This window comes from Cyanistes caeruleus, chromosome 8 (genome assembly GCF_971803275.1).
Source record: "Cyanistes caeruleus chromosome 8, bCyaCae1.hap1.1, whole genome shotgun sequence".
NCBI classification, from domain to species: Eukaryota; Metazoa; Chordata; class Aves; order Passeriformes; family Paridae; genus Cyanistes; species Cyanistes caeruleus.
In genome coordinates this window covers 2,311,341-2,333,030 of record NC_141708.1, presented here as the reverse complement: position 1 = coordinate 2,333,030, position 21,690 = coordinate 2,311,341, and the positions used below count along the sequence as shown (strand labels likewise).

The 21,690-nt window shown below is 44.2% G+C and overlaps 1 protein-coding gene across 1 annotated transcript; it reads right to left on the bottom strand.

The window, feature by feature from the left end:
• Window positions 1-1,893: 1,893 nt before the first annotated feature.
• Window positions 1,894-16,227, bottom strand: CLRN3 (clarin 3). Its single transcript, XM_023930038.2, has 3 exons — window positions 15,877-16,227; window positions 10,608-10,787; window positions 1,894-8,038 (listed from the first exon to the last, which is right to left on the bottom strand). Exons 1-3 carry the CDS (start codon window positions 16,103-16,105, stop codon window positions 7,764-7,766), a joined length of 684 nt encoding a protein of 227 aa, XP_023785806.2. The 5' UTR covers window positions 16,106-16,227; the 3' UTR covers window positions 1,894-7,763.
• Between the last annotated feature and the right edge of the window lie 5,463 nt (window positions 16,228-21,690).

The following is a 21,690-nucleotide window of genomic DNA, read 5'->3' as shown; positions in this document are numbered from 1 at the left end:
TGGATGATGGATGATGGATGGATGGATGATGGATGGATGGATGATGGATGATGGATGGATGATGGATGGATGGATGATGGATGGATGGATGATGGATGGATGATGGATGGATGGATGGAGCGGGAATTGCCGGCGCGGGGATGGCTGGAGAGGGGATGGCCAGAGCAGGGGTGGCCATGGTTCATTTCAGCACTGGAGAATTGGAATTACATCAGTAAGTTATGGGAAAGCTTGGGAAATAACAGAGTTCTGGAAGCTCCACTCTGAGCTGTGCTTTTCACAGGGGAAGGTGCAGCACTGGCAAGGGAACAACAGCCTCGGTTCATTATTCAGGGATAATCCCATGGAAATGGGGATCTGGGCTGTTCCTTTATCCAGCAGGATCGATATCCAGGATTTCTGGACTCTGGAACAATGTGTTGGCCTAGATAAGGAAGAGGAGTTTGAATTTCCCCTGAAATTCAAACTGTCAAAGCCTCATAAGTCAGGATTTTGGGAATGGGCAGCAATGCAGGGCACTGGGAGTTTGCACATTTGAACATTTGATTTCAGGGCTGTGCTTTGAGCCCAGCTCAGAGCTGGAGATTCCCAAAAAACAACCTCATCCCTCCTCATCCTCATCTGTGCAGGCTGAGCAGAGCCTGGCAGTGCAGAGTGACCTCTGCCCATGGGGATTTTGGTTGTGTGCAAGCAGTGCCTGGGGGGTGTCCTCTGGATTAACCTGAAGGAATGGAAAATTCACAAAAATCCACAGGGAATGCTCCCTGTCTGGGCAGGGGAAGGCAGGCAGTGCTGGAGAGCAGAGCTGGAGGTTTCACTTCTTCAGCAATCAGTATGAATTATTTTCCTGGCTTTAATTGCCCTTGTTTTAGTCTCAGTTCTATTTTAATCCAGTTGCAAAAGCAATAAATCCCCATTTCCATCGTGATTATCACTCAGGAGGAGCCCATCACAAATGCAAACAGGATGTGATAAATCAGATTTACTTCTCCTTTTTTTTCATTTCAATTTTCCCCCTGCTCCAACACTTGCCTGTGATAAATCCTTCTTAAGCACCAGGATTTCCCTGGGCTTTCTGTGGGATAACACAGCTTCCCAGGATTTTTCATTTTTTTTTGCTGGAAAACAGAACAGGGAATATTAAATTTTATGTTGTGGGAGGAAAATGAAGACAAAAGCAGGTTCCCATGTTCTTGGGGGTCATCAGGACTGAAGGGAAAGGAAGCTGGGAGTAGTTGTTACTACATAAAAATATCAGGAATGAAAAGATCAGGAAGGAAAAGATCCTTTTCTGTGGGTTGTTGATGAAATTCCCCATCCCTGCCTGGCCAAGCACCTGCCACTGGTCCAGGAGGAGGCTCAGCCCCTGGACAAAAGCGTGAAAACATTTCTACTCCAAGTTTATATTCCCAAAAATGTCCCACGTTTATTTATGGAACTTTCAGGGTTGAATTTTGCCAGCTGTAATTAAATCACTAAAATGATTTATCCACCCTGTTATCACATCTGAGGGATCTTTTCTCCCAGCCTGGGGGAATAAAACCCACAGATGAGAATGAGAGTGCTCTTAGCCTCAATGAACACTAACAAGTAGCTCCAGCTGCTTGTGAAATCCAGGAGAGGAAAATCCAAACTAAACCCTTCTTCAAGCTGCTTTATGACCTTCAGATGAACAAATTTGCATCAAAATTCATCTCAGGCAGGGGCCTGTGGACGAAATGTGTGTTGGTCTTTCTTTTTGGGTCTCAGAATTGCCAGGGAATATTTTCTGTGTGATCAAGAGGTTTTCTGCAGCCTTGCCAGGACGCTGTTGGGACTTCAGAGCTTCCCAGAGAAAAAAAAAAATTCCTCTTGAAATTGTTTTGGACAGGTGTAATAAATCAATATAAATGATGGAATCAACCTCTGGGCTTTATTTTTTGCAAGACCATGCCAGGGAACATTCCTTGGAATAAGTGATGATATCTTCCTTAGAGAAAAGAGGGATGAAGTGCATTATCTACAGAAAAGGTCAAGGCTCTGTTCCCTGGCTCTCCTTTAAAAATCTTTTTGAGGAAAACCTTTTAAAATCCTTTCCTACACCTGACTCCATTCACCTGTGCAATAAATTGCCTAAAAACCGTTCTCAATCTGAATTTCATTAAAAAATAACTGAAAAGTCCCCCCAGAATTAACCAGAAGCTGCAGCTCCTTTTTCTTTTGTTTTCGGTAATGGAAGTTATTTCCAGATTAGAAGGAGTCACCCTCTGGCTGCAGAGGAATAATTTGAATTCCCCCTCGCTGGCAGGATCCTTTCCCATCTGTGGGCACATTTCATTCATTATCTCATATTAAACCCAGAGGTGTTATTAAAATCCAATATAATTTCAGATCTGCAGGGAGCTCTGTGATAGTTGTGACGGAAGAGGCTGAAAATAATGTTTCAAACTTTGCTGATGTGGCCATTTCAGTGTGGCTTTGAACGATATTTTTGTGTTTTCTCACCTGTAAAAAGTTGAAAATTTATTTCAAAATGCAGGAAATGTGGGCACTTAAGGCTCAGCTTGTGAGAGGAGGACAGAGGGAAGGGAGAGAAGGGGATGAGATGGAATCACAGAGCAAAATCTGGTGCTCAGTGAACAAAATCTGGGGCCCTGCTCCTGTCCCAGCCAGGAATGCCCTGTGGAGATGGATGGTGATGGATCCTTTGATTCCAGGCCTGGAAAATAACAATTTATGTGCTGACAAACCTCCTTTAGAAATGAAATTTTGACTTTCAGACACCCCCAGCAGCAGCAGGTTCCTTCTGGTGGGCATTTGGAGGGTTCTGTTTTCTTTTCTTTGAGATCAGTACATAATTGATGGTATCTGCCATGGGAATATTCTCTCCTCCTTATACCCAGGGAGGAAATAATCATGTTTATAACCTATTTTTGAGTGGTACAGTTCTATTCTTATTTGAAATGATGGTTTCCCTCACACTTGTATTGATCAAGAAATTTAAGTGAATGTTGCCTTGGTTACCTTTGCAAAACTCAGTATTTTTATCCTTATTCCTCAGATTTGTGCTGTATAAAATCCCATTTTCTTTGTGATTCTGTATTTCTGACCATTATTAACCAATAACTTTGTCAGTTCTGATTCATTTTTTTAAAAAATATTGTATTTTCTATGGGCTTTTTTGGGGGGCAAGCTTCTTCTAATTATTATATATAATATAATATTGGGAATTAGCCAAAAACTTTTCCCAGGAACCCACCACTGAATTCCATCCCCCTGTGCTCATTCCCACAGAGCTGGGATGTCAATTAAAGCCTTAAAATTAATGTAATTTGGGAAATACTTTTCGTGAGTCTTAAGGAGGTGAAATAAAATATTCCTTATTTAACACGTAGAGTTAGGAAAGTTCTCCCTGTCCCTCCCAGCCTCTTTCCATCAAAATAAACCGGGAATGCAGAGCCAAGGAATCCTAGGAAGGAGCCTGCTGCCCTCTCATGGCTCCCTGAGCAAACAGCCGGGAGGAAAATGGGAATAAAAGTCTGGGAGGATCCTCCTTTTCCAGCAAAATTCCCTTTCCAGGCACAGGAGCAGAACCAGGACAGGCAGAGCAGGACGGGATAACTCCATGTCCCGAGTTATTCCAGGGAATGCTGTTTGGGGGGATTTTATTTCCTGGTTTTTCAGTTCCTTCCCTTCCAAGAGGTTGTTTTGATGTGGTTTGGGCACCCCAGGAACTGCTCCTCCAGCTAAAAATGTCTTAATTCCTAAAAATCCCATTAATTCCTTGGGATAATTGGGTGATTTGGGATTTCTGTGCCCCATCCCTGGAAATGTCCAAGGTTGGGTTGGATAATGAGATAACAAAGGTCAGTTATCAGGAACTGCCTGGATTTGGGAGCTCCTATTCTAAATTAAATTACAAAATAAGAAAACTCTGGAATTCCCCATGTCCTGGAAGGGAAAAAGATGCTCAGGAGCCATCCAGGGTAGGGATGAAGAGCAGGAATTCCAATTGTCCAGGAATCTGCTGAGCCAAAAGGGATTTGGCATCCCCACTACAGCCACTTCCAGGCTGAAAGATGGGGAAAAATGGGAAAAAAGGAAAAAAGGTAGGGTTAAAAATAAAAAGGGGAAGAAAAAGAAAAAAAGAGTTTAAAAAAAAAAAAAGAAAAAGATGCCTGTGTTAGGTTTTAGGAGCTCAGGAAGGGATTGGCCTGGGTGGGAAGGGGAGAGGCTGGAACTCCTGCAGGGAATTGCAGCTCCCATCCCACCTGCACCGGGTGATTCCCACACCATCCAGCTCCTGGAAGGTGATTCCCCCTGCCACATCCCAGTCCAGACTGCTCCTCTCCTTGTGGCCCGGGTCAGGAATGCTGAAAGCTGAGCTTGGGTGGAGAGGAACAAGAGGGGATTGTCCAGCAAGGCACCCCCAGCTCCCATCTGCTCCCTCTCTTCCTCCTCTTCCTCCCCTCCAGAGCAGAATTCCCTCACTCCCAGCCCATGCTGACCTGGCCATAATGATCACTCTGACACAAGAAGTGACTTTTTTTTTCTCTGTCTAAATAAATCACTTGGATGTTTCTACTGAAGTGATCCTGACTGAATTGCAGGGTTTAAAATAACCATATATAACATTGACTGGGCCATACATCCTCAGCTCGCCTCCTGGAGGGGCATAGGACAAGGAGGGATGGCTTTAGATTAAAGGGGAGAGATTTAAGTTATAAATATTAGGAAGAAATCTTTCTCTGTGGGGGTGGGGAGGCCCTGGCACAGATTCCCAGAGCAGCTGGGGCTGCCCCTGCATCCCTGGAATGCCCAAGGCCAGGCTGGATCAGCCTGGGACAGTGGAAGGTGTCCCTGCCCATGGAATGAGATGAATTTTAACCTCCCTTCCCCCTCAATTCTGTGATTCTATTTGTGCAAGATCTAGCTGAGCTTTATAGTTGACTCTCAGAAGTTTCACACGGGATAAAAGTTACACCATGCAGCAGAAATGCTGAATAAAGGCAGCTTCTCCTTGGAGCCACAGAGCATCCCCAACACCTGCTGAATTATCAGTCACCCTAAAGTTTAGCAGCAGTTGAAAACATTTAATAAGACACATTGCAAAGCTCCAGGCAGGCAAATGCAATAATTCCTGATGTGGGCACGGCTCCTCGACAGCATCCAGAGCTGGTTAATTCACAATTAGAGGGGAAAAAAGAGCCAGTGCAGCTTTGCTGTTACCCAGAGGCAAAGAGACTCAGTCAATAAAAGCAATCCTGTCCCCCAGGAGCTATTCCACTAAAGAGTCAGCAGCTCCTGCTGCTTAAAAATCTCTGCTGGTGGGAGAGCTGCCGGAATTAACGATCGGGGCTCTAAATCAAGCACGGGATCACAGACACAGCTAATGATTTCTGTTACTGGGGTATCAGAGAACTCCAAATAAATATTCCTCTGGCTGCCCTGGGGCAGCTTGGGGTGGGGGTGAAAGGGAGGAGAGCCTGAAACCAGGATCAAATAAATCACAGAATGGTTTGGGGTTGGATGGAGCCCTAAACTCATCCAATTCCAGGGGCAGGGACACCTCCCACTGTCCCAGGCTGCTCCAGCCTGGCCTTGGGCACTGCCAGGGATGCAGGGGCAGCCCCAGCTGCTCTGAGTGCCCTCTAAATTAAATCAAATTATATTATAAATTATAGCTCCCCACTGCTGCCACTTCCCAGGGCTGGCAGGGAATTTTAGGGAGGCATTTGGGGGAGTTTTAGGGTGAAAATTTGGTGACAGCTCCGTGCATTCGCTCCCCCCCGTGCAGGGATGTGCGGATGCTCCTCAGCCCCATCCCCACAGCAGCCACCAAGCAGCTCCTTGTGCCTGGGGAGGGAATTTCTGCCCTCAAGCTGAAATAAAACACCCAGAGGAAGAATCCCGAGGTAGCTTTGTTGGCCATCTGTGGAGTGAACTCCTGTTTCCATCGGGGTTTTCAGCGTTGTGGTGACTTTGATCTGGCACTCACATCAAAGCAGGCCAGGCCTCGTTGCACGGTGAATTTCTGCTGTCTGCAGGCAAACAAGAGACCTCCAGACCGATTTTTGACAGAGCCACGTGCTCCCCACGGGCATCCAAAAGCAGGATTTATTTTATTTCCCAAATCAGTGCTTAGTTGCAGCAGAAACTCCCAGGCAAGGGGAGGCTCCCGTTCCCCAGAGCTGGAATTCTTGCTCCTCCTGCATTATTCTTTCTCCATCCCTCCACCAGACCACTCTGAGCTCTCCAGAGCTGGAATTCTTGCTCCTCCTGCATTATTCTTTCTCTATCCCTCCACCAGACCACACTGAGCTCTCCAGAGCTGGAATTCTTGCTCCTCCTGCATTATTCTTTCTCTATCCCTCCACCAGACCACTCTGAGCTCTCCAGAGCTGGAATTCTTGCTCCTCCTGCATTATTCTTTCTCCATCCCTCCACCAGACCACTCTCAGCAGAGCTGTGGTGTGTGATGGATGCTGGCTGGGCCCAACACCGACAGATGAACGCTGAAACTGTGAAATTTTTTGCAGCCAAAGCAAAGCTGGGAAATGTTTGGCTCCACCATAACGTTTACAGCGCTCCCCAGCACTTCCAGGCACGCAGAGCAAAGATCAGCCCTGATTTTGTTGACCTGTGCCACCCCTCAAGTCTTAGAAACCCTCTTTTATTTTTATTTTATTCCCCACTCTGCCCTCACCACCCTTTGAAGCTGGGTGGAAAATCCCTCTGCTTTGGTTCCTTTGAAAGAGCACAGCTGCACAAAGTGCTGGCTGCTTTCATCCCCAAACTTGATTTTTCTGACATAAATAGTGAGGATTCACCTCTTGTATCTCCTCATCCCCTCTCCAAAACGCATTCTTGTCTCCACCAGCACCTCTTGTATAGCAGGGCAGACGTGGAGCATGAGTAAAAATCACACTGGGAAGGAAAGGGAGGCTTTTTTCTTTCTTTTTAAAGGAATAAAAAAGTCTCTCCTGGCTGCAGAGGTGAGAGGCAAAGGAGCAGAAGTGCTGACCACGTGCTCTGAGCAGGATTTTGCACTTTGGATCTGCCCCAAGGTCCCGCTGCTCCCTTTTCTGGGAGGGATGAGGAGGGAGCTCCCTCACTCCTGGGCAGTTCTGCAGCCATGTGTCCTTGTGAGCACACAAAATACTCCTTAAAATGGGCAAAGGCGTGGTTCTGGCCCCAAACCACCCCTGATCATCCAGCTGGGGACACCTTGTGCCAGGGACAGCTGTGTGGAGAGGGGCCGGGCACGCCTGCCCGAGGTGTGGCTCTGCCCTCAGCTCAAAGGTCAAACAGGATTTTCCTGATGTTTCTGTGCATTAATAATTAATAATTTATTAATAACCTGTAGATGCTGGGCTTCTCTGCTGTGCTGGAGCTGTTGAATCATTTGGGTTGGAGAAGCCAGCGAGTCCAGGTGTCCCCCAGTGCCACAGGCTGTGACATCCCTCCAGGCACGGCACTCCGCCCCGTGCCCTCTGGATTTGGCCACAAGTTCTGCCATGGCCAGGAGCCTCCAGACCTGCAGGAGATCCCAAAGCACAGCAAGGAGAACAGGGAGCAGCAGCAGCAGCAGCTCAGTGACCATTCCTCTCATTCCAAGGGATCCCAAATCCCACATGACTGAAACAACGGCAGCTAAAACCAAAACAGGCCGTGGTGTCCTCCAGACCATCTGGGGATGGAAGTGTGCGCACACTCCAGAGCAAATGGAAATTTGCTGTCCAATTCCAGTCATTTTCCTCCACACCCCCTCTCCCAAGGCGTCCTTAAAACAGAATAACATCCTTTGGGGCGTCTTCAATGGGCCTTGCCTGCTCTTTCTTCTTGGAATATCTGGAGTGGTCGTAGAGATAGATGATGACGAGGGAAGCGATGTTGAGGAGAAGGACGAGCAGCATGATCCAGTAGGAATATCCATAGCTGTGTCTGGATCCGATGTGTCCCTGCAGGGAGGTGGAACATCCCTGGGCCAGCTCTTCAGACAGGCTGTTCCCTTGCACGTTCACAGGGAAAAGGATCATGGCTATGAGGATGAGGGCTCCTGGAAAATGTAAATGCAAATTTTAGAGGAGGAACCGTAGTGCTATTTAGAGTTTTTGACTTATAGTCTGCTTTTATCCTCACCCTAGTGCAGGTATTTTAATCAATTTTTCAAGTATTAATTAGCAAATTATGGGGAATTTCAATAATTTTTGTCCCATACAATAGTATCTGACAGGATAATATTTTTTTTTATATATAGGCAATGACATAATCTAAAATTATTAGATTTTCACTGGTAATTCTTAGATAAAACCATTTAATTCAACTTTTTTTTTTTTATTTAATTTAGTGCTGATGGGTATCGTGTATTCACCCCTTTGGTGATTTGTAAATGTCTGTTTGATATGAGCCCAAATTCATGGGCTCATATCAAACAGTCAGTCTCACAGCTGGATAAGATAAAAACAGCTGGATAGATATCACAGCTGGATAAAATACTGCAAATATTAATAATAATTAATCTTATAATAAATAATATATAATGAATATGATAAATAAAACACATAAATACAAAATACAATAAATAAATATGAAATAATAGCTAGAATACACAAAATAGCAAAACCAGCTGGATAGATATCACAGCTGGATAAAATACTGCAAATATTATTAATTAATATTATAATAAATAATTAATATTATTAATAAAACACATAAATACAAAATTCAGTAAATAAATATGAAATAATAAGTAGAATACACAGAATACCAAAACCAGCTGGATAGATATCACAGCTGGATAAAATACCACAACTGGATAAAGCCCTGAGCAGCCTGGTCTGTGCTCAGGGCTGGCCCAAGAGCTCAGATGTGGAAACCTCCTGTTCTTTGCAACTTGAATTATTGGATGAGTCTGGGCTAAGCCAAAATTTGATGTTTTATCAGATCTGGGTCTATTTCTTGCAGCTTTCAAAATGCAAAAGTTCAGTTGCTTTGACATTTATCTAAAATATTCTAAATATCTCTGCTTTCCTCGTGCCAACAGAGTTGTAACCTCTGAGCTCTGGTGGAACAGCTCCATTCCTCCTCCCCAGGCACCTCATTCTACCCAGGATGAGCTGAAACAGCTTCATTTTTTATTGAAGAGGAGAATTAGGAATTAGGAACCTCCAAGATGACCTCCCACATTAAATGATGCGTGGTTTCCCATAAAAATACACCCACAGCAAAATAAACTTCCAGGTCACGGCACTTGCAGAGCTGCTAAAAGTAACCACAGCCCTCAGCCAACACAAGGATTTGTTTTCTCCCCAATATTTATTTTGGCCATGGTCCTTTCATTTCAGTCAGAGCTTGCAGGTTCAGGTGCTGAGCTCAGGAAAAATCTTCCCATGGCATGAGACAGTGATCTGCTTGTCTCAGAAATGAATAATTAATTGTCTAATTAAGCTTTTGTTCACTTTTCTAACTGCGCTTCACAGCTGGTTCAGCATCTGTGTTAAAAAAGGGGTGATTTTCACAGCTCCACCTGTAATTGTAGTAATTACGATTATCTGCACTGTTCCCTTCCCACCAAGGGCTGGTTCTGTCCCCAGGACAGGGTGATGCTGCAGGGCAAACATTTACCCTGGACCTCAAAAGCTTTTGAAGGCCAAAATACCCGTGCTGAAACACTCTGTAATCAGATGTCTTAAAAGGAAATTATTCAAGTGCAAACCTATTATTAGAGGAACACCTAATCCTCTGGAGACTGATTGAGTGTGAGAGCAGGACAGGGAGGGTTGGGAGCAGCCAGACTCAATCCAAGCAGGAAAGTTGGTTTCCACCTCCAGGAGCTCTTGGACAGCTTCACAGCTCCAATGACTCAGCATCTCCACCCTTCTTTTTTATTTTTTTAATGCTTAGGGAATGTTTAAACTTATTTTCACCTGTGAATTTTATCCTTTAAAGAGGGAAATAACTTTTGCCATGGCTTGCTCCTCCAAACTGCTGCCTCCCTATAAATCCTGTCATATAAATATTTTTATTGTTATGGAATGTCTTTAAATCCTATTTAAAAGATGGTTTTCTTTTTAAAAGATTAGGGTTAGGGTTTGGGTTAGGGTTAGGATTAGGATTAGGATTAGGATTAGGATTAGGATTAGGATTAGGATTAGGGTTAGATTTAGAGTTAGCAGGCACAGCTCAAAAGCAAAAATGTATTTCCAGGTGTTTCTTCCTGCAGCTCTATAATCCTCAATGCTGGAATTTAAGGAATAGGGTTAGGGTTAGTATTAAGGGTTAGGGTTTGGGTCAGCATTAGGATTAGGGTTAGGATTAGGATTAGGTTTAGGATTAGGATTAGGGTTTGGGTCAGGATTAGGGTTAGGGTCTGGGTCAGGATTAGGGTTAAGGTTGTGTCAGGATTAGCGTTAGGGTCAGGTTAAGGTTAGGGTTAGGGTTATCAGGCACAGTTTAAAAACAAAAATGCATTTCCAGGTGTTTCTTCTTGTGGCTCTATAATCCTCAATGCTGGAATTTAAGGAATAGGGTTAGGGTTAGGATTCAGGGTTAGGGTTTGGTTCAGGTTTGGATTAGGGCGGCTCTATAATCCTCTATGCCAGAATTTCTGGAATATAACCACTTACCACACATGGAATTCCAGGTGTAGACTCCCACAGGTCCCAGGAATGTCTGGTAGGGGTTGCTGACGCTGTTGGTGCAGGTGAAGCCGGCGCTGAGCAGGGAGCTGAGCAGAGCCAGCACCAGCACCGCGATGGTGGCGATGTTCAGGCTCCTCCTGCTGCTGCTGCTCAGGGCGTCCGCGACTGGAACACGGCGAGAGAGGGGCGTGAAAGGGTTTTCAGCCTGTCAGAGGCTGACCTCTTTCCCAAGGAAAAGTTTCTTGAGAAAGTCTCAAGGATAACTTGTGTAAATAACTTTAAATAACTTCTCAAAACAATTGTGCCCAGTTGTGCTGATTGTGTTTCTCTTGTTCCACCAATGGGACCAGAGATGTGCTGTTCCCTTTACCAATTGTGTTAAACCTGTATCAGAACACCTTATAAAAAGTTAAAATAAAACCCTTCTGATGATCCTCCTGCCTGTTGAACTGAATCCACACATCTTTATTTCGTGTCCAAAGGTGACACCTCAGGATTTACCTAAATCCTTCCAGCTCCTCATTATGTTGCTGGTAACAAGAGACTCAACCCCAAATGTAACACCCTCCAAGTGTTATTTTGTTGAGGTGAATTATTTTCCTCCCTCAATTTAAAGATTTAAAAGGCAACTGTAATCTGCTTTATGTTGTAACAAATACAGTGAAAATGTTCTGGAGCTCTGTTCAAATAGATGATGTTGTGAGAGACAGAATTCTGTAGGAGTATTCCCCTTTTTGTGCCGTTCTTGAACAGAGTCATTATTGCAAAATATTCAGGCAGCCCATAACTGGGAGAAATCACAGCAGAAAAGAATATAAAAAGAGAGTAAAAACCCCATAAAGAGGAATAAACATAATAAAAAGAGCTGTTGGCAAGGAATGAAAAGGAGATTTCCTCTCACATTTTATCTAATGCTGCAGTACAAGTTAATTTCTGCTTGAGGCAGTGGCAGGTAAGGATGTGTTATGGAAATCAGTTGTAAATTGAAGCAATTTTCCTGGAAGAAAAGGAAAGCAGGGCATCCAGGGGATATCACTCAAGGAAATGGAAGTGAGCAGGTTGTACCCTGCACTCGGGCTGAAGCAGCCTTGCAGCCTGGCCATCACCTGTGATCTATTTCTTGAAGGAGAAATAAGTCTGGAGCCAAATCAGACAGGATTGTGTAATTCCCCTCTGGCAGCCTCAGTTCATTTTATCTCTCAGAACATCTCCAGAACTGCCTGGCTACACCTCTTGCACGCCCTAATTGATCTTGTTTATCTCTGACACGGAGCTGCAGTTTAGGGGATGGCATTTTGGCAGCCTCCAGCTGTCGTGGCCGTGTCTGCAGCAGCACAAGGCTGAGGGCTTGAAAGAAAATGCTCTTTTCATGGCAAACGATTTTTTTAATTCCTAGATAAAGCAGTCTGTGCAAACAGAAGGAATCTCCAGCAGCTGATCTATTTGAGTGGGATCAAACTCAAATATTTTGAGTGGTAACCTGCAGCTGGATAACCTCTGGATCTGTGTAAAATAATTCTCGAATGAAAACAGGGTTTGGTCAGATTTCTCCTTAATTTCCTGTACCTTCTTTTGTTTTTTATCCTTTATTCTTGCATGTTTGGGTAGAATTTTCCAGACTTTCACTGAGCTTAGTCAACTCTGGCTTAGTCAGCTCTACAATCACCCATGACACATCAGGAATTAATCACTGAAAGAAGCCCAAACAAACCAGAAATCCCGAGGAGAGCTCAGCAGAGCTTCCTACTTTTCAGAAGATCCCTGGAAACCGATGGGAACACGAATGAATTCCAGCAATTTCCAAGCTTTTGTCATGTATTTTAGAAAGTGAGAAAGTGAAATGATTCCTCTATATTGTGGTAAATTTGGAAAGACTTCCCTGGGTGTTGTTGGCCTTGCTGGCTGCCAGCAGTTGGGTAAATCCTGATATTCCAGACTCTCCGGGCGCGGCTCCTCCTGAGCCTGGCTCAACCTCTACCTGTTTGATTTGGAGCAGTCCAAGCTGTGACCAAGCCTTCTCTGACAGACATTTCACCCACAGCTGGCTCCTCTCTAAGATAAATCATTCCAGCAGCTGGGGAAGGCTCGGAGGAGCCTGGTGATGAAGTAACCTGTGCGTTCTGCGGAGCCTGAGGAGCGGCTGCAGTGATTTATTGCTCTGGGAAAGAGCCGCCCTGCCTGGGCACTCCAGGCATTGCCACAAGTGACATTCCTTTGGCTTTCAGCTCTATGCTTGGGAATTTCTTTGGATGTTGTGGTTTCTAGAGGAATCAGTTGGGTTTTTTGGTAAAGGCTGTGGATGATCTGCTTTTGAACGGCCACTGGTAAAAGTCAACCTGAGCTATTGCTGAAAATAACCCTCAAGTTCTTGACTGTGATTTACCCTTCAGGGATTGTCCTTCTTTTCCCACACCCAAATATGACAATGCCAGTTGAGAAATGCACGTGGGGTGCACAGCAGAGCCCCCAGGCAGGGCACAGCTGCTTTTAAACCATGCTGTGATTTGAAGGGATGTTTACAACTCCTCTTGCTGATGTCTGAAATGCTGAAATGGAGAAAGCTCAGCACTTTGTTCCTCCTTAGCACTGGAAATCCATTTATTTAAGGATATCAGCAAAGGAAATGCATCTCCTGTCTTAGGAGGACAGGAATATAAATTAAGGTGAATATAAAGAGAGAATGTATGGAATTCTAGGAAGCATTTTCCCTATTTAAATTTTATATGGAATAGAACGATAGAACAGACTGGTTTGGGTGGGAAGGGACATCAAATCCCACCAGTGCCACCCAGCCATGGCAGGGACACCTCCCACTGCTCCAGCCCCAATGTCCAGCCTGGCCTTGGGCACTGCCAGGGATCCAGGGGCAGCCCCAGCTGCTCTGGGCACCTGTGCCAGGGCCTGCCCACCCTGCCAGGGAAGGATTTCTTTAGCAAATTCTTTAGAAAATAATATAAAACATGATAATTATGCTTGTTATAGAGCCTAAGAATGAACATAAAGTCAGTTCTTATTCTGGATTCCTGCCTGACACAACCAGTGAGGGATGTGGGCAACCCCAAATTTAGATTATTGATAAAGCATCACTCTCCTTCAGCAGCTGTGGAAGGAAACTCACAAATCCAGAAGCTCACTCATTTTGTTCATCCCTAAATAACCGCTGGGGACAGCTGAGATCACCTTCTGTAAATGTTCTCTCAGCATTTGATAAATGATGAGCACAAACCCCCAAATCTGGCTGAGGGAAAACCCAACACCACCGATGCAGGCCACGCAGAGAACCAAAACCCTTCACTGATAGCAGCGTTGTGATCTCATTTCATTAATTCAAATTCAAATTGATCTGCTGGCAACACCCAGGCCCTGGGGCTGGGCTGTGGGAGCTGCTTTAGACAAAGGCAGGGCACAATCCCTGGAGTGCAGCCAGCCTGGATCATCCTCTGCCATCAGCTCTCCAGGCCAGGATTCCACCTTTCCCACGGATCCCAACTCAAATCAGCCAGAGCTGCCCACATGGCTCAAGGTTTGGGGCTTCAGCAAACTATAACCACAAATTATTGTATTTATTTATTAGTATTTACTCTGCTAAAGATCACTTTCATTATTCTGCTGTGACTGTAATTAATTAAGATGGAGTGATTTGGGATTTTGTGCTCGTTATGTAACGATACCAGTCTGTGCTCCACCTCTTGCTGGGAATGCTGCTGTGCTCAGGGTTTCATGGGAACATAAATGGAATGAAATCCAGCTAAAAGTGGGGACTGGTTTGTGTAACCCAGCTCTGCCACCGTGGGAATTCAGGTGTTTCTGCAGGTGCAATTCCAGGAATAAATTAGGCTGGGGAAGAACCTAATTGATTAGGCTGGAGGTTTAGATCTGCTGTGCTGGGACATCTCACAACAGCCTACCAAAAAATGGAATTATTTCTTAAAACATCTTAAAATCCCAGATTGATTTGGGTTGGAAAGGGCCTTAAATCCCACCCAGTGCCACCCCAGCCATGTCAGGGACACCTTCCCCTGTCCCAGCTGCTCCAGCCCCAGTGTCCAGCCTGGCCTTGGGCACTGCCAGGGATCCAGGGGCAGCCCCAGCTGCTCTGGGCACCTGTGCCAGTCCTTATATCTAATTTAAATCCATATCTCATATTTCAAAATTATTTTGAATATACTATTATCTGCTAATTATATATTGTATCATATTATCTGCTCATATTTTTGGTAGCTTTCATTTGAGTGGCTTTTCTCCCTTTCCAGTGTGTCACCAGCATTATTGCTCTGAATTTGATGAGGCAGCAAGGCAGATAAAATAAGTGCACACCCTTGATCCTTGCAGCAGCTTTCAGGTTTATCTGCCCTTGGGTGTTGTTTTGTGTATTTTGTTCCTTTTCCTGCAGCAGCTTTCAAACCTTTCTCTATCAAAATGGTGCTAATTCAGTAGTTGGTGGCAAAATGTTTAAAGTCAAAACAATAAATTAACATCATGAAGTTAAAAAAAAAACAAACCAAATGCTGGGAGGTGAATTGGGTTTGTAAATCCCTTAATTAAGCGGCGAGTGTCGCTTTTCTGTTCCTCACTGAACTTCTGAAAATCAAAGTCACTTTGGCAGAGAGCTCCAGTTTTGTGTTTTTTTCCCTTGTTTTAAGGTGCAGGCTGAGCTCACAGGTGGTATGTTGTTATTGTTGAATTTCTGTGCTTTTTTTAAAGGGTTTTATTTTATACCACTTAAATCCCCCACTTAAATTCTTGTTCTCTTTAAAATACTGTAAGATGGATACGTCCGTCAGCGGCACGAGTGAGGTGATCCTGAGTTTGGGTTGGATATTGGGAAGGAATTCCCTCCTGTGAGGATGGTGATGCCTTGGATTCCTTGGGTTTCCAAGGGAGGTTGTGGCTGCTCCTGGATCCTTGGTCCAAGGCCAGTCCAATTCCTTCCCAATATCCAACCCAAACCTAAAATCTTCTTACTTGTCCCACTGATGGATGTATCCATCTTACAGTATTTTAAGTGATTTGGAAATATGAGATATGGATTTAAATGAGATATCAGAACTGGCACAGGTGCCCAGAGCAGCTGGGGCTGCCCCTGGATCCCTGGCAGTGCCCAAGGCCAGGCTGGACATTGGGGCTGGAGCAGCTGGGACAGGGGAAGGTGTCCCTGCCCACGGCAGCGGAGGCACCGGATGGATTTAAGCTCCCTCCAAACCCAAACCAGTCTGGGATGCTCTGATCCACTTCCAGATGTGCCAGCACTTACCTTGGAAGGTCATTTTGGACACCTGGAGTCCTGCATCCACGAACTGCTCGCAGGTGCCCCTGAAGAGGCCGTACTGGAGGCTGACGGTGACGTTGGAGCCGGTGCGCGAGAAGCGAACCTCGCTGCTCACCCACTGCGGGGTGGCCAGCACCACGCAGATCACCACGAAGGAGCTGACACAGGCACAAAAAGCAGAGGCAAACATGGATGTTTTCTTCCTGGAGGGCATCTTTGCACGGATTCTTCCCCCAGTTCAGAGGATTTGGTTCCCTTTAATCCCGTTTACCGTGAGGGTGATTCCTCCTCGGCGCTGCCCAGGCACAAAGTTGTTCTGGTAAACTTTAAGCAATCAGCAGTGGCTATAAAAATGTAAAATAATTGAACTTTGCTCTGGGGAAAAGGTATTGCCATGGTGACAACCAAAGCAGCCTGGCAAAGGCCGCTGGAATTGTCCATGGATGATTTATGGTCCTCGCCACTTCCCAGATCCCAGCTCTGGGTTCATCCAAAGCCTGGAGCTGGCACATTCCCAGCTCCTCCTGGGACAGTTCTCAATTCCTCGCTTTTTCCTCTTAAAATCCTGACAGCCAGGCTGGAATCTGCCAATCTGTATCTAATCTCTCTCTGATACATTATGATAAAGTTGTAAAATGTTCCTTCCCCGTTCAAATTCCCAGCTTGCCTGAGGAGCTCCCCAACCATCCCTTTGGGAAACCTCTTCAATTCTTCACATTTCAGAAAATATTGTGCTGGTTTTGGCTTTTGGTGGGGTCTGTCTGCTTTGGAGCAGGTTCTATCTGCTGTCAATAGGTTGCTTTCTAATTCCTAATTAATTCTAATTAATTCTAATTCCTAATTAAATTCCTAATTCTAATTAAATTCCATATGTTTTTACAGAATAGCTCCTTCCCTTTTGCTTTTTTGGCAGGGAGGAGACAAATACCTTGAGCAGGGCTTAATTTCAGGGAAGGATGGACATGTACAGGGAGAAATCCTGGAAAAAATCTATTCTGGACTATAAACCAAGGGAATATATTCATTTTTTGATCCCAGCTGACCTAAACATTGACCAAAGAACACAATTTCTTCATTACTTAATGAAAAGACTGAAGCCAAATCCCAAGAATTTGAGGTAAACCCAAAGTTGGGAGCTTATTCCCTATTATTTTGGCCTGAAACATGGAACATAAATGAATAATTTATTGTCGGTGTAGAATAACAGAGATTCCATTAGCTTTTATTTCTATTAATTATAATGCCATTATCCACTTTATACTGAAGCCCTGCTCCTGGATCATCCAGAGCTTTTGAATTAACCTTTAGGGAATAATCTGCTTTAATCAACCTCTGGACTTCTTGTCCTGAAGCTTCCCTGCTTTGTCCTGTGATGACAGGGAGAGATTCTGGATTTTTTTTATGGATTTGAAATAGCCAAGAACTTCTCAGCAGGGGTAAATACCTGGCAAAATACTTATTTTGCAAAGCAGTGTTATTGTACTGAGGTTTTTCTGGTTTTATGATATTTTTTGATCCCAAACTCTTAAGCAGCAATTAGATTTGACATCCATGGATTTTATATTTATAGTCTTGTGATTTTTTATTTTTTTTTTAACTACTTGAGACTTTGATGATATCTTTGAGGTCATTATTTATAGGAATATATAAATGCAAGTTTTTTAAAGTATTCAAGTTTTATTCCTAAATAATCAAAGTGGAAATCAGTCAGGATTTGAATTAAGCTTCAAGGAATAAAGGGAAATTTCTTGCCTTGTATAAAATAATAAGAAACCTGCCTCATTTTCTGTCTACTACCCAGTTAAACTTTAACCACAGAAATGTGGGATGGCTCTGTTGGGCTGATCCACCTCTCCAGGTTCATTAATCCAACACTTCTATTCTCCAAAGGACATAGTCCAAGATTTTATAATCCAAGGGTATTTCCTAATAAACAGAGCTAAAACCTGCCCTCCTGCCATCAGCAGTGCCACTTGTCCCCTCTGAAATACGGTTTAAAAATTCAGCATTGGAGAATTGATGTTTGTCTTGGCTAAAACTTCCCAGGAATTATTTTTCAGCTCCTTCAATTTTAATGAATTGAGCACCTCACACTTTAAAAATACTGAATAGCAGAGACTCAGAGCATGGTGAACAGCCTGGGGTTCCCTTCCTTGCAATCTGACTCAATTGGATTTAGTTTTTGGTGACTCAGCTCAAATTGTTATGGCTCAAATCATTGAAACTCTCCTGTGGCTCAGGGGCTTGCTCTGTAAATGAGATCATCATTTGCTTTTTTTCTTGCTTGAGGTTCATTCTCTGCCTGGGCTATGATTCCTTGTCTTTATTTCTATTTTTTTTTCTCACAGCTACCTGTAAAATCATCATAAACCTGGAATTAAAGCTGCAGTTTGACAGGACACACATCATCTTGAGAGAGAAAGGAGAAGAGATTGGTTTCCTCTGACTCAGAGAAAATATTTCTTAATCAGCATCTTCTCATCTCTGCCCTCACTGACCCTGACTCAGCCCTGCACAAGAACCACAGAGAAAAATCAGATTAATTTGTTATGAACCAGGGGGGCAGCAGTGAGATCTGCAATCCTTTGCTACATGAAATTACCCATCACTTTTAAAACTTGATGATGTGATTTCCCTGTCTGCTTTAAGCCAAAAATACAAAAACAAGGCCTTTAAATGCAAACTTTCCACGCACATCTATTCTTTAATATTGCAAACACCTTCTTACATGGGGGAAAAAAAATAATCCTATGATGGCTTGATGCTTTTCCCACAGTTCCAGAAGGATGAGAGATTTGGGAGGAATTCTTCCCTGTGAGGGTGCCCAGAGCAGCTCTGGCTGCCCCTGGAAGTGTCCAAGACCAAGCTGGAGCAGCCTGGGATGGTGGAAGGTGTCCCTGCCCCTGGTAGTGTGGAATGGGATGGATTTAAGGTCATTTCCAAGCCAAACCATTCTGGGATGTTCTCCCGAGGGATGCCAGCAGGGCAGGATCCAAGGTTTGGTTCGAAGCTCTCAGCTGTGCTCAGCAGCAGCCGGGGAAATTCAAGGTGAAGCCTCTGCAAATTCTTCTCAGTTCTGCTGCAGCTGCAGCTCTGCCCTGCTGGGGGTTAAAAATTCTGTGTTCTGTGGAAATATCCTGTGTGAAACCAACTGGCTGCTGGCAAGGGGGGCTTGGCAGGAAATGCTGCTGATATTTGGGATTTTCCTGGGCCTGACCTTCGTGGTGCATCCTCGTGTCACCCACAAAGCCTTTCCCACTTCCCTTTTCCATCTCTGATTGCAGAGGAGCTCAGCTGCTTCATCCCTCAGCTGGGTTTGGCTCCAAAAAGATTCCAAAAACTTCCAGGATGTGCAGGATCAACCCATGGATTCCACGCAGGATCAAACCAAGTGTTGCCAATGTTGCCTCTCCCTCTTTTGGGACGGATGAATTAAAATTAAAACAAATTATTAAGAATGAAATCTGGGTTTCTTTGTCCGGCACTTTGCAGCCAGAATTCAGATGGAAACAGGGATTTGGTTGTGTATTTGGACTGGAAAAGGGAAATAGGATAAAGCCTCATAATTTGATTGGAGCTGAGGTTGAGAAATGTGAAGCTCTGCAAAACAATTGCAACAATTCCTCGGAAAACTTTGGGACTCTTTGGAAGAAGGGTGTGAGCACTGTTTTTATGGATCCCTGCCCAGTGCTGCTGTGGGGTGGATTTGCACAATTCCATCTTCTGATTTCTTCTTTCCCTCTGACCTTTTTGGGATTTTCTCCCACGGCGCTTTGGAAAGACAAAGCAAACAAGTTTGAGATGTTTGCTTGGATTTGTCCAAAGTTTCTGGGCCAGAAAACGCCCAGAACTTCCCAGCTGAGAGCTCCATCATGGGATGGTTGTGGATGTCTGAGCTCCGAGGTTGGAGCGGGATCACAGCTGGAATGTTGTCCCTCAGACAGGTGGAATAAATTTGGAATAAATGATTTTGGAATAAAAATTGGTGGAATATTGTCACCAGCCCCTCAGCTCAATCCTCTCACCCCGGCCGCCAGCAGGATTCGGGGAAAAAAAAAAAAATAGCAGAAAAAAAAGAGGAGTATTTCCAACTAGGAATTAAAATAAATGGAAGATCCCAAAGCCACTGGAACCAACACAACTGTGCAAAATCTGGGTTTAAAATTATTGTTGCTGCCAGGGGATGCCTTGGATGTGAGTTGTGTCCACTCTGGATTCTTTGGAAAAAGGCCAGAAGTGCCAGGAAAAGAGGGAATGGCTTCAAACTTCCAGGTTAGGGAGGATACTGGGAAGTGGGAACACCCCGTGCTCACATGGCAGCTGCAGGGACAGCCCTGAAATTGCCTTTTCTCAAGGACATTTGGGATAAGAAATGATCCAGCATTAAGTTTTGATGGGAAATAAATCCTTCCATGGGAAAGTTTCTCCTCTACAACTTCTCCCAGGGCAGGGGAAGGAGAGCAGCAGCTCCCTGAGCACCTGACTCCTTGTTTGTCCTGTTTCTTCCCATTTCCAGGCTGGAAAAATCCTTGGTGGGAATGTTTGCAGGCCATTATTTATAAAATAAAGAGCTTTAAAATGAAATAGTGAAATTATAGAGATGTTTTCCATTTTCACTCCACAAGTCAGTGTCTGCATTTCCCTAAACAACAGAGCTCCACTAAAGCCTTTAAGATCTCTCAGAGTGTCTTTTGTCCACACCCTAAAAGATGACACAGCTTTAAAATGAAGTGTTTTGCTGTTAAAACATTTTCATTTATGACTGAATAGTGAAATTCAGTGGTCAAGTGCAGTTTATTGACGAGTGAGGGGCAAAAATACACTCCTGGTATTTTAAGAAATGGAAAATACAGCCTTTGCAATATTTTCATTTTAATAAGACGTGGCTTTGAAGCTGCTTCAAGGTGTGGAGTGTTTAAAACAACCCCTTGAGGCAGAGATGGAGAGAAGAGCAGGCTTCCACTTATTGCAATTTCTGTAACAATTCCAAAGACATGGAGGTTTGAACACTTCAATCCATTCCTACAGACTCCTAATTTTAGATTGCAAATGGAAAAACCTTCGACAAATACCCCTTTGAAGTCATTAAATTAACTATTGCTGGAATATTACACAGCCTTTTTTTCCCAAATATTCCTACTTTGAAGAGTTTCCCTTTTATTTTCAGGCTGAGATACATTTGCAGCATCACAAACCACGGGTCTCTGTCAGTTTTTTGCTGTTCTGCCTCTGACTTTCTGATTTTTTTTTTTCCAGGAATTTACAATTTTTTGTTCCAGCACATCAGCAAAAAGACTGATCCACCCTGCTCTACCAAGGGCATCATGTTGGAACACCCAAATAAAATGTTCAAACATTGCCTCTTTCCTGTAGTTTATTTTCTTGAGCTTGCCCAATGATTCCTGCTTTGAAAAGCTTTTCCTGTACTTTCAGGCTGAGATGTGCTTGCAGCCACAGAAATCCTGAGTTTATCTCAGTTTTTTGCTGTTTTGCCTCTGATTTTCTGATTTTTCTTTCAGGAATTTGCCATTTTTGTTCCACTACATCAGCAAAGAGATCAATTTACTGCGCTGCCACCAAGGTTATCGTGTTGGAAAACCCAAAATAAAATGTTGGTGTTCCAATATTGCCTTTTTCCTATCATTTATTCCCTGAGCTTGAGGGAGAGGAGAAGCCCCTCTGTACCAGAGAGCAGCAGAGTGCCTGGAATTGCTCCTGGTGACATTCCCAGCCATTCTGCTGGAATAATGTTCCTCCCAAGGAGGGGATGAAGGGGCTGGGGCCAGCCAGGAGCTGTGG